Below are 13,746 nucleotides of genomic sequence, written 5' to 3'. Positions count from 1 at the left end.
TTGAAGGAAGAAAGGCAAGATAAGAAAGCAGGACTGAAGGTAAACCAGAGAAAGTTAAGGACAGATTCAGGGAAGAAGTCCTGCTGAATCCCTTTAACGTGTTAATAATGGAATTAGTTTCCGCACTCTGGTTGACTGGAAAGGAAACCCACAACTTTCTATAATTGAAGAGAAAGACAAAATTATCAGGGAAAAAGGTAGATCTTTATAGTTCATGACAAAGCATCCCCGTCTTCTGGAGAGTCTGGAAAATGCAATGAGGCATCACTGCACAAGAACTGTTCCATGTGTCAACTGATATTCGAGCTTTAAATGAATTCAACAGGCTCCCTGCGAGAGCAGGCAAAGGAAATACTGTTTCTAGAGAGACGTGTTAACTGGCCTTTGCTGTGAGTTATGGCTGCGTATTGCATTTCCAAACTGACTACAGCATTTAGGGATGTAGAAAGTACGAATTTTGAAAGTAAAAAAAAAAAAGAAGAAGAAAGAAAAGGAAAAAAAAGCAGTCACATCTTGAAAACAGTACACAAAAAAGTTTAAAGACTATAATAATTTTTGGGAGCATGTGATGTTATTATAGCGCATATATATGGTGTTTTAGGTCAGGCAGCCAAGAGGAAATCAACGAAAATCACGCTGATTCCTACACTGACAACTTTCAGTCTCAAGAAAGCATTTGTAAGTGGAAAAGAAAAGGTGGACTACAAAAGACTCAAATCAAAACACTAAACCTAGAAAGTTCTGTTAAAATTATATAACGAAGTACCATTATGAAGCAATAACCGTTTGGTATAGAAACTGAGCCACACAAATAATAAAATAATAAAAATTTGTCATGCATCTATGGCACATTTCTTTTAATTAAATTTGCCAAAAGCAAAGCAACAAAGCATTGCTATTACAGCAACATTCTTGGATATGGAGATAATCTCATTATGCAGAACTTGACATTTTAAAACCACTCGTTCAAAAAAGGTACTGTCTGTATATCTGAGAGCCTACTATGAACAGACAGACTGTTCTGCTGTTCTGAGTCCTCCCTTGACTGGTTCTCAAACTCGACAGTGCATCAGAATCACCTGGAGGGCTTGCTAAAAACACACTGCTGGGCCCCAGCTCCAGAGTCTCTAGTTAAGTCAGTCTAGGCTGAGGCCCAATTACTTGCATTTCTAACAAGTTCCCAGGTAATATTGATGTTGCAAGTTTGGAGACCACACTTTGAAAACCAGTGAGCCTGGAAAAAGCTCCCTTGACTGAAGAAACATACTAACGAAGGTGATTTAACAATTCAAATTTTGCCTCTTCAAAATTTATTTCCATGCAGTCTTAAAAAAAAAAAAAACCCTCAATTTTGAATTCTGTCAAGGGTCATGACTCCTATTACTTTGTATATTGAGTGGGTAGAATGGAATTTCACATCACAGTCCCCTCCGTGAAGCAGTTTCCCAGACCCCAGAAGACCGTGGATGGCTGATCACTGAGGCTCAAGTCCCAAGTAAGGGACCCGCTTTGCCTGCTGCGGCCGGGATGCAGGACTTGCTGTGCTAAAACGGGGACAGCTCCAGGCTCAGCCTGATGGTCGGTCAGATAATTGAAGAAGAAACTTTTAATAAGTAAATGCAGAAGCGTGCAGGCTGTATTTTAGAACTCCAATTACTCATCCTTCTCTTTTCTCGCCACAAAATATCTAAGGGCCACTTACTGATAAATTAAAACAAAGGAAGTTATAGCTCACCAGTCTGAAAACTGCTTACTATTTGCCTAGATCTCCTACTGGGAAGGAAGATGTGTCCCTAAGAAAACACACATTTGAAAGGTGTGTAAAAAAAATCTTACGGAGTAGATTTCATAGATCCCTTTCCGTCCTTCGTCACACTCGCGGCGAACCCAGTGTCTATTGAGGTAGGCACAAATCCCATTCAGCACCTTGCTTGAAAACCGGTAGTCTTCCCACTGTTGAGTGTAGAACTTCAGTACACTCTCATCCATCAAATCTTCTCCGTCCTAAAGACAAGTTCACTAAAGCTTTAAGATGACTAATTTGTCACATGATAAATTAGAGATAAAAGTTAACTGAAACAAATCTATTGCATTAAGATACACTGATGTGTATGGTTTCAGATGGGTTCTTTGAATTATTCTGTATATAAAACATGCTCATTTACTACAAATTCTCACAAGAAAGTAGCTCGTGAGGATTAAAGAGAATTTTAATGGAAATTCTTTGATCTCAGACTAGAACATTTTTCATGGTATTAACATGCATATACATTCATAAAAAGACTGAACTTTTTAGAATATGAGGGTAATTCCTTTATATTCATAAATAAGGAATTCACCTCAACTTACCCCTATTTCTGATATTTTCTGTTAAAAAATTAATTAAACTGTCCAATTAACAATTTGGACCACGGGGCTGATACTATTCCATTTTTAATGCATCTTCTTCATTCATTAAATTTACTTAAAAATTATAAAAATCTATAGCTCTCTGTGGTAATCTGCTGCATTTTTGTAAAAATAAAGTATACAGTATAATGGTGCAATATTTCTTCTTTAACAAGGCCTCACGAGGAAAATGTTCATTTACCAAATTATCTTTACTGAAATGTCTACAACTTAAACCACAAATTTTTATTTGAAGGACAGTAACTTGAAATTTTTTCTTAGGTATTAATGACATCTACAAAGTTAGGTCCTACCCTTTAAAAATGGGGCATTAAATTGCAGTATAATTAAAACGTGCCGTAGCAGAAGAGCACTCCAGGGGGAGCTGGGAGAGGGCAGCCCCTCCATGAACTAAGGGCCTGGGGCCGTCCCTGAACTTCTCAGCCTGGGGCCCTTCAACTGGCAGAATAAAAAGCTCCACAGCATGGAAGCTCCATAAATACACGCTGCACAAGTGATCCGACAAGCTACGCGAAAACCTGACCGTATCTTGATACAACCAAATCTGTGTTCATTTAAATAACAAGAAATGAACCCGAACATGTAAAGCTAAGCTATTCTGGATTATAGTAGATGACCTTTTTTAGAATGCAAAAAATAATATCGCTGATGGCATGGCTGTCAATACCTTTCAAAACACAATACACTGTTCCTCACTTCAATACTAAAAAAGAGTAATTAATTCCAGTGTTCACTTTACAAAGTGTTGTGAATAAAAGCAAGGAGGACACAGTGGCTTCATCAAGACTGCTTAGGAACGTGGAAAATGATACCATCTTAGTCACGATTTGTGGTCAGTCGATTATGGTCTGTTAAAATGATGTTAAGTTTCCAATCACCTTGTAAAATATATTAAGAAAAACAAATGTGGAGCATGCTGAAGTTTTCTGCCTGTTATCTGTGTAAATAAAAAATCTTTCAAGTATATACACAGAGTGTGCAGACTTCCCAGGGTACACACCCTACATAATGTGCGTAGCACCAGATGAAGAAGCCACTTGCCCATCCTGTGGCTGGATGGAAGGCATCACACTGCCTTTGCTACAGAGGATGGAGACTGAGGAAGAAAAAGGCGGAAGATGAAGGGGAAAAACCACATCACTGTCCAAGCAAAAGGCTCAGAGCAGGAGGAATGAATGTTCGTGGAGAAACCCACCCAGCCAAGGGCACAATTTCCTTACAGTTCTGAAATGTACCACAAGGCCATGTAGAAAAGGCAAGAACACATTGGAAAATGTGATTACCAAAGGCTGGATAACCTTACAGTCTTTTATACATTTTGATACAGAACAGCACATTGGGTTCAGAATACAATACAGGTAATCTGACTTCATAACCATATGCTTTAAAAAGGTTCATCAATCTCTAACCACCAAATACCAAATGGTTAGTAATTTAAGGAAAGTACTACTATGGTGAAAGGCTATCAAAAACTTCTAATTTAACAAATCAAAGAACAGAATATGGGCTTATGAAGATTTCATCTTCACAATAGGTAAATGACTAAGCAAGAGCAAAACACCTTCAGGCAGGTGTCAACGCCAAAAACAATGACAGTGAAAGATTTAACAACAATAGAATCATTATTTCACTACTTTTTTTTTACATTCTTTTATAAATGCTCAGTATACATATAAAACATCTTACCTTCAGAAGATTTGTCAAGTAATTCTTCAAAAATTCTTTAAGCCGTTTGTACAACTCCAAGCCAACAAACTGAGCTCCCCCTGGCGTCTGCCCCTTTTTTGATTTAGAAGGAGGGACACCAGCCCCTCGAGCTTGGTTTGACTGGTGAACACTCGTGCAGTAGTTATAAACGTGACTTGGAGAAAAGTCAAGGAAATCAACAGGCATCATCAATGTCAACAGTGATTAATACGAACATATTTTCTTATAAGATACTTCAGTATCAATGTTTCCCATGTATCAACCAAAACCTGTTAGAATGGAAAAAAGATCCCATTCACACACCAATAAAGCTAAGATTCAGCCAGCCGAGGAGGATGGAACACCCTGGAGGAAGGTCACCAAGAAAACTCTGGACCTTCAAGATCGTCTAATGCCATTACCTTGTGGAAAACTGTCCTGAGAGTATATTAGAAGGTAAGAAAAGAACTGGCAAATGTACAAAGAAAAGGGTGCAAATGAAAAGAAAAAAAGCAATTATCTACTTCAGGGAAAACAACAAGCTATAACCATAGTCTATTATAATGCTTTGCTATGAATACTTCCAGAAGCATCCGTCATAAATATAAAAATAACCAAAACTTTAAAATTATCTGTAAGTGGATTTAACCAAAGCTACCCTCTGAGAATGAAAAATGAAAAGCAGAAGACATGGCAGTGAAAGAGACGGAGTCCTCTATTACAACTGAAAGTCATGGATGCCTAAAGCTGGCCAATCAGAAAAGAGCAGGACCCAGGCACTACGGAGAGAGATGGAGATGTGGTCTCTCTCTTTTTTTAATGACCTTTAATACTATTTCAGTTTATCTGCATGTACTTTACTTGGATAAAATTAATAGAAAGACACCAATACTGATTCAGACAGAAAGAAAAATCATGAAACAGAATATTCTGGTGTATTTAAGAACTTGCTATATAAAAACCATTTCAAGTCAGCGGATAAAGATTATTGAATAAATGGCATTATAGGTGATTTCAAAAAAATTTCGTATTCCAAAATATATTACAAACAGATTAAGAATTAAAATATACAAACTGAAACCATAAAACAAAGAATATACACACAAATACTTTCTTGATCTGAGGTTGGAGAAGGCCTTTCTAAGCAAAGTCATATAATCACTTCATCTGAAATTCTGTAACTATTTTAGTAAGAGATATCTTAAAGTTACTACCTTTAATAAATAAAGGTAATTTAAAACAATGTGAAAAAAATTAATCTCTAAAGAAACAAGGATTCCAACAGAAAATCCAAAAGCTAAAAGAAATACGTATTCGTAGCCAAAAACCTAAAAAACCCCTCAATCTCAGTGGTAATCAAAGAACTATGCCATAAAACACTGACTCATTTTATTAAATATTTCAAATATAGACAGAATCACAGATTATAATACACAATGAACTCTTGCAAACTCATGACCTAGTTTGGACAAATCTTATTACATTCCCATGCTTATGTCTCATTCCATCCAAACCCCCCTCAACTTTTTAGGAAATGAAATGATACAGAGTATACCTGACATACTACGAACTCTTCCCTAATCGCACTCTTCCTCCCCCTTTCCCTAGGGGCAAATGTCCCCGTGATTTGGTGTCTAACGTTCCTATGAATGTTTTATATTTTACTGTGTAACAATATATGAAATTATTTTGCACGTTTTCAAATTTTAGATTACACAAACTGTAACACGTTGTACATCTGCTTCTGCCAATTTGTTTCTGACAACATACAGCTGTATGTAATGTACTGTATAGTACAGATTTATAATTTATCCATTCTCTCGTTGCTAGACCCTGCTAACGATCTTTTGGCAGGTTCCAAATTTTGGCATGATTTTACTGTATTTTCTTTTAAATCTGACATTTCTAATCCACCTTGATTAAAACTGTATATAACATGAAGAAAAGTGATTTTACATTTCTCTGCATAGAAAACCAACGGTTCACAAACCACATATTAAATGGTCTATCCTTTCCCGACTATATGTATTGCTACTTCTAGATAACTGTCCATTTCAATAAACTTTTCAAGTACACTGCCCAGTTCAGTCTTCTTTTAAAAAATGCCTGCTAATTTTATTGTCCCCTTTTTAAAATATTTTTATTATTAATTTTGCCAGAGGCTTGTCTGTTAGTCTTTTTAAGGAACCAGTTTGAGATTTATCCATTTTCATCACTGTACCTGTATTTCTATTATTTTCAATCTACTTCTTTCTTTACGTTTGCTCTCTTTCTATAAATCCTCGTTTGGTTGCTTAGCTTTGTAATTTGTCCTCTTTGCTCTTCTTAATATAAGCATTAAAACCTACAGACTTTCTGGGCTTCCATGGTGGTGCAGTGGTTAAGAATCCGCCTGCCAACGCAGGGGACATGGGCTCGAGCCCTGGTCGGGTTAGATCCCACATGCCACGAAGCAACTAAACCCGTGTGCCACAACTACTGAGCCTGCGCTCTAGAGCCCGCGAGCCACAACCACTGAAGCCCGCATGCCTAGAGTCCATGCTCCGCAACAAGAGAAGCCACTGCAATGAGGAGTCACGCACCACAACGAAGGGTAGCCCCCACTCGTTGCAACTAGAGAGAGCCCGCGCGCAGCAACAAAGACCTGACGCAGCCAAAAATAAAAAGAAAATAAATTTATTTAAAAAAAAAAAAACAAAAAACCAAGAACAATCCTACAGACTTTCTGCTCTACACCTCTGTGGCTAAATCACCTAAGTCTGATATGTATTTTCCTTATTCAGTTATATTTTCTTTTTTCCATTGCTAGTTATCTTGATTATAAGAGTTTAGAATTTTTTAGATTTCCAAAGTGTTTTTTTTAACCTTTAAAAAAATCCTTTAATTTCTTTTTAAAATTAATCAGAGAGTGTTATCTTTTGGATAGTTTCTTTAAAATATGATGAGGGGGCTTCCCTGGTGGCGCAGTGGTTGAGAATCTGCCTGCCAATGCAGGGGACACGGGTTCGAGCCCTGGTCTGGGAAGATCCCACATGCCACGGAACAACTAGACCCGTGAGCCACAACTACTGAGCCTGCGTGTCTGGAGCCTGTGGTCCTCAACAAGAGAGGCCGCGACAGTGAGAGGCCCGCGCACCGCGATGAAAAGTGGCCCCTGCTCGCCGCAACTAGAGAAAGCCCTTGCACAGAAACGAAGACCCAACACAGCCAAAAAATAAATTAATTTTTTTTAAAAAAAAGATGTTTTTAAAAAAAATATGATGAGACTTGTAGCCAAAGATGTAGTGATTTTTCTTTACATGTGCTTGAAAAAATGTCCACTCTCTAACTGCTGGACACATGGTTTGTTAAAGCAAGCTGGTCACTTTTCCTTTTCAGATGTTCTGTATTGCCAGTGATCTGTCTGTTTATTAACTACTGAGAAATTTTTATTAAAATCCCCCTATCCAGTTATGGGTTTGTCAATGAGTCTTATAATTCTCTAAAAAATCTGCCATATATTTTGAGGCCCTGTTAATAAGTGTACAAATTTAGAATTATGTTCTTTTTTATCATTAGAAAGTAACCATGTTTATTCTTAACAACAGGGCCTTAGAAAGCTATCGTATCTGATGTTAATATGGTTTTTCCTATATTTTGGTTAGAATTCATCTCAAATACCTGTATTCCACCTCTTTACTTTCAACTTTTATATCTCTATGTTTTGGTTTGTCTACTGTGAATCACCACAGTAAGATTCACTTTTGAAATAGAAATTGAGTCAGACCGTCTCTGATGGGCAGGTTTCGTTTTAAGATTATACTGTTTTCTACTGCTATCTCGATTAATTTCTACCACCTTATTCTGCATTTTCTATTTTAATTTTTTTTCTCTGTGCTTCTTATTTTCTCCCCCTTTCTCTTATATTGGATTGAGAGTTTCCTTATTCCACTGTAGTACTTTTGTTATGCTGGAGTTACACATATTATTCAAATTCTTTTAATGGTTACCTTAAAATTTGGCATGCATATTTTGCTTTCACCAATTCTGGTAAATTCTTGGGTCATTTCCTCTTCAAACACTTCTGGTCCCCTTTCTATTTTCTCCTAGCTTCTCTGCTACATTGTCATGTCACCTCCTTATCTCAATTTATAACTTCAGTTACTTCCATCACTTTATCTTTGTTCAAACTTCCTAATTTTTCTTGATCTACCTACCACATCAAGTTAAGTAATTCTCTATCAGCTGTGTCAAATTTGCTATTTTTAATAATTTTATTTTACATTTGCAGATTTCCCTATTTCTTTAAAAAGATGTCTTATTGTCCATAGTGTTTTGTTCCTTTATATTCTTGACTCTTTTTTTTTTGCGGTACGCGGGCCTCTCACTGTTGTGGCCTCTCCCGTTGCGGAGCACAGGCTCCGGACACGCAGTCTCAGTGGCCATGGCTCACAGGGCCAGCCGCTCCGCAACATGTGGGATCTTCCCGGACCAGGGCACAAACCCGTGTCCCCTGCATCGGCAGGCGGACTCTCAACCACTGCGCCACCAGGGAAGCCCCATTCTTGACTCTTTTACACCACTAATTGTTTTTAATACACTTAGAAGTGCTTTCTAAAGACCTTTCTGTTTGAAGTTCTTGAGGCTCTAGTTCTGCTGTTTGTGCTATATGCTGACTTGTTCACGTGGACCGAGACTCTCCTCACTTTGTAACTTTGGGGTTTTTTAAAAACTCATTTTCAGTGGGGCTTTCACATTAATTTCCCAGCTTGGGGAAATCCCCCAGCAAGCTGGCAATGCAAACTCAAATCCCAAAGACACCAGAGGTGACAAATTCTCAGGACGGATTCCCCCTCTACTCCCCTCACATGCAGACAGACCTTGGCTCAAACTACTTTCCTAGTGGCCCACCTGGGAGAGTGGGTCGATTATTTTGTTTTCCAGTTCACCTTTACACTAAAGATTTCCACGGAAACATCAGCTTCTTGGCCGGGCGCAGGCTTTGCTCCTGTTCTGTGTGACCACTGCTTCCAGCCTACCCGCCTCTCGCCCAGATCCTCGGGTAGCACAGAGTCTCACTTTGTATCTAGCACTCAGTTCGGGGTGTTTGGTTCTAGGGAATTTTTTAGGTTACCTAGTTCAGCCTGACCTTTATTTCTCGGCAATATATTAATCTCTAGCTACTAAATTAACAAAGGTTTTAAAAACAAAACAAAACAGTCAAACCCAGTGATAGCCAAAGTGCAGGAACATGGGAGCATCTATCCATTGGAGGTCAGAGCATACACTGTTATATTTTTTTCTGGAATATAATTTGGAAATATTCAAAATTCAAGTGCATTCTTTTTGATACAGTAATTATACTCACAAGCATTTATCATAGTGAAATTATCATGGAAGTATACAAATACTTTAATTTAGCTATCAAACTATCACAGCATTGCTGAAGATGATAAAAAGAATTCTAACAACCTACTTGTCAAACATAATTAGTTAAATACACTGTTGGATTCACCTGAGGATACAATATGGAGCTTTTAATACTGTCAGAGAATATAGAGTGGTTATAAAAACTGCAATATATTTACCAAATCTCACCTAATCCAAGACTCTGGTCATAATATGTATCATTACTTTAAGTAACACTACAAAAATGCTGCCAATTAAAATCTGACACAGTGCGTTTAGATGGGATTTTTTTTCATACTGACTGACTAAAAGATTAGTGGTTTAGACTTAAAAAGATTTATCACAACGTTCTTGTAAGCAAATAAAGAAAACCTGAGAGCAGGCCACAGCCCATAGCCCACGGTGGGGTTTCTTTCTAATCTGCTCCCATCCTGAGCTTGGCTTGATATTAAAAGGTTTTGTTCTTTCCGGCCATACTCTTCAAATGGTCCTTAATGGTTTGCAGGCTAAGAACAAGGGTGGGGGGGTGGGGGACGGGGCAGGTAACTGGGCACAGGTGCAGGTAATGAGCACCTGACCAACCAGGGAGCCACGCGGCCCACTAGGGGTGCACTCAGCCCTGGAGTCAAGGAACGTGGGACATGCATAGATCCATACAGAAAGACGTTAAAAAGGTTAACAGTAAGTGCAAAGCACAACTTAGAAATGAGCATTTTAGTATGGTTCCTTTGGACATGTAGATAAAGTTTATGTATCTGTCCAGACATTAATAGTCATTACTTTGGGAGAGCAGGGCTAGCAAGGTTTTTAAAAAACTTTTAACTACAGAATTCTTTCTTCTTCACAAAGTATTCTTTGTGCCCAGCACTCTCACCCCACCATTACTTCCTTTCAGCCTCACCTCCTCAAAGAGGACCTGGAAACAATGCAAGGAACCCTGGGCCTCACAGAACAGACTAAAAGGCAAAATTTTAATGGGGGAAAAAAAAAAGAAGCCCTTAAAAGCTCTTTTAAAATTTCTACCCACAGTTTAACGTTCATTCCCAAATTAGCATCACCCTCACCATTATCCAACCAGGCACGGAAAACATGAGACAGTGCTGACTAGAGACAGTAGTGGTTAGGAGCTGTCCTGCTTTATAAAACTTAGGTTTCCTTCTATCAACTTACATCTAAATTAGATGAAATAACGAAGAACTTATAATAAAAAGCAAGCGTGCTATGATCCACCCCTCCCAACCCACAGCAGCAACCGCTTTTAACTGTTTCTTGATTTAGTTCTTGTTTTTCAGGCAAATAGACACATCTTCAAATCATACGCCTGTATTGTCTTTTGACTAATTAATCTTCGCGTAAGTTACTGAATTCCTGCCAACAGAAAACCTCTCTCGTGGCCACCCCCAACCCAATCCTGCCACGGCAGTGCCCATGTCACTGTGGAGCCTGTGAGAGTTGCCACTGAAACTTCAGGTTCTACTTAAACTTTGGTTCTGCGATCAGTACCAACGTATCTAACCACGTTTCTGTGGGATAGTAACTATAAACTTGAAAAAGTGTAAAAAGAACTGTCTGAAGGCACCAGAGAGCAACCAAAAGGTGGCTTATACTGAAGAGTATCCTAGTCTTAGAAGAAGGGAACGGCACAACCCAAGCCTATAGACCTAAGAAACAGGAAAATGAGATGCACTCAAGAGAAAAGCAACAGAGACCAACCTGGAGGTGACCTGTCTCCAAATTAGGAGACAAGGATTTTAAAGCAACTATTATAGCTATACTCAAGGACACAAAGAAAAACAGGCTCAAGCAAATGAAAATTAATTGCAGTAAAAAACAAGCTATGAAAAAAAAAACCCAAATAAAAATTACAGAACTGAAACACATATTACCTAGAATAAGTTACTTAGTGGACGGGCTTGAGAGCAGAGTGGAAACGAAATAAGACTCATGAAGACAGACCAACAAAAATGATCAATTCTGAAGAAGAAAGAGGGAAAAAAAAAACTGCTGAAAACTAAAGGGGAGAAAAAATATTAAAAGTAGACTTGTAACATACAGCAAAAGAATATCACCACTACAAAGGCCAAATGACAGTGGAATAACATCTTTAAGTGTTGAAAGAAAAAAAGAAACCTATCAACGCCAAAATTCTTTATCCAGTGAAAATATTCCTCAAAAAGGAAGGCAAAATAAAGGTAATTTCAAATAAAATAAAACTTAGAGACTTCACATAGTACAGACTTAAATTCTAGGTAGAGAGGAATTGATATCAGGCTGAATCTTGGATCTTCAGAAAAGACTGAAGAGCATTAGAAGTAGTAGATATTTGGGCAAATATAAAAGACTATTTTTCTTAATTCTTTAAAATACAAAGAATGATTTAAAACTAAAATTTATAATATTGTCTTGTGGGTCTTAAAACTATTTAGATGTAATATAAAGGATGAGCTTGGGATAGTGAGTGGAACACTGCAGTTACAAGGTTTTTCTATGTTTTCTGTGATGTCATTCAATATCAACTCTAAGCAGCATATTAAAAAAGAAATAAAAGGATACGTACTGTACTCGCTAGAGCAATCCACACACACACACACAGCAGAGGAACAGCTAAAAAAGCCAGCAGATACATTAAAATGCCATTCTGAAAAAATTCAAATAATCCAAAAGAAGAGAGGAAAGCAGGAACAGAGTAATTTTTTTATAGGGCAGAAAAAATAATAAGATGGTAGGCCTAAAAACCAACCTATTAATACTTATAATAAATGTTAGTAGACTGAAACCTACAGTCAAAAGGCAGAAATGATCAGAAGGGACAAAACAGCAAGACCTTTCAATATGCTGTTAAAAGAGACACAATTTAGATATAAAGACACAGACAAATTGAAAGTAAATAGATGGAAAAAGATTATCATGCAAACACTAAGCCTAAGAAGGCTGAAGACGCTACAACAGTATCAGACAAAACAGACTTCAACAAGACAAAGTATTACCAGAGATGAGAGGGACATTTCATAATAATAAAAGGACATAATCATACATGTATGTTCTCCTAATAGCAGAGCTTCAAAATACATGAAGCAAAATATGACAGAGTAAAGGGAGAAAAAGAGAATTCCACAATCATAGGATAAGATTAAAAATCCCTCTCTCAGCAACTAGACCACAGGCGGGGAAGGGGGGAAAGGAGTCATGACACAGACGACCTGATTGACACTATCAATCACCTTCACCTAATTCTATACCCAGTGGATGCTAGTAAACTGTCTCTCTCAAAGAAGAAAAGAAAAAAGCCCTGACTGGAGCCTTAGCAGCTATCTGTGGGGTAAGACTCCCTCCACAGCAGATTTCAAGCTACCAACATGACATTACTGACAGGGAGTTGGGGAGAGATGTGCATAATCATCTCCCACAAGCCAATAGGATCCTGCCCCAGTCTACACCCGACAAATTCACATTCTTTTCAACAGTACATTGTATGCTCACCAAATAGGCCGTTTTCTGGGCCATCATGGCCCTCAATACATTTTAAAGGACTGAACTCATATAGAGTTTATTCTCTGACCAAAATGGAATCAGAAATCTGCAACAATAAGCTACCCTGGAAAACCTCTAATATTTCTAACTGAACAACACACTTCTATAAAACCCAAGGGTCAAAGAACAAATAACAAGACATAAATTGATTTGAACTAAATGATAATGAAAATACAACAAATCAAAACTTGTGGAATGAAGCTAAAAATCCTTACAAAGAAATTGGTACCTTCAAATACTTACACTAGAATAGGTGAAGATGACATTAAGATGACAATACTTCTTATTATTAAGATGACAAATTGATCTACAGATTCAACACAATCCCTATCAGAAGAATCCCAGCTGACTTCTTCGTAGGAAGTGACAAGCTGATTCTAAAATTCATATGGAATTGCAAGGGACCCAAAACAATCTTGAAAAAGAGCAAAGTTGAAGCCCTTACACTTCATGATTTCAAAACTTACTACAAAATTACAGTAATCAAGACAGTGAGGTACTGGCATAGGATAGACACATATATCAATGGAACAGAATTGAGAATCTAGATATAAACCCATGTCTCTGTGGACAACTAATCTTTGACAAGGGTGCCAAGACCATTCAATGGGGGAAAAATGGTCTTTCAACAAATGGTGCTGGGACAACTATATAGTGACATGCAAATACATAAAGGGGTCCTTTACTTCACACCGTATATAAAAATTAACTGAAAATGGATCAAAGACCTAG

At 37.7% G+C, this 13,746-nt stretch overlaps 1 protein-coding gene across 1 annotated transcript in view; it reads right to left on the bottom strand.

Moving 5' to 3' along the window:
• Nucleotides 1–13,746, bottom strand: part of CUL1 (cullin 1) — a 105,840-nt gene that overhangs the window by 39,536 nt on the left and 52,558 nt on the right. The window contains exons 3-4 of the mRNA XM_065884352.1: nt 4,096–4,270; nt 1,837–2,004 (exon numbers count right to left, since the gene is read on the bottom strand). Coding sequence (XP_065740424.1) covers nt 1,837–2,004; nt 4,096–4,270 — 343 coding nt within the window. The remainder of the gene's footprint in view (nt 1–1,836; nt 2,005–4,095; nt 4,271–13,746) is intronic.

Source organism: Phocoena phocoena, chromosome 9 (assembly GCF_963924675.1).
Source record: "Phocoena phocoena chromosome 9, mPhoPho1.1, whole genome shotgun sequence".
Lineage (NCBI taxonomy): Eukaryota > Metazoa > Chordata > Mammalia > Artiodactyla > Phocoenidae > Phocoena > Phocoena phocoena.
This window is presented reverse-complemented; position numbering and strand designations above follow the sequence as displayed.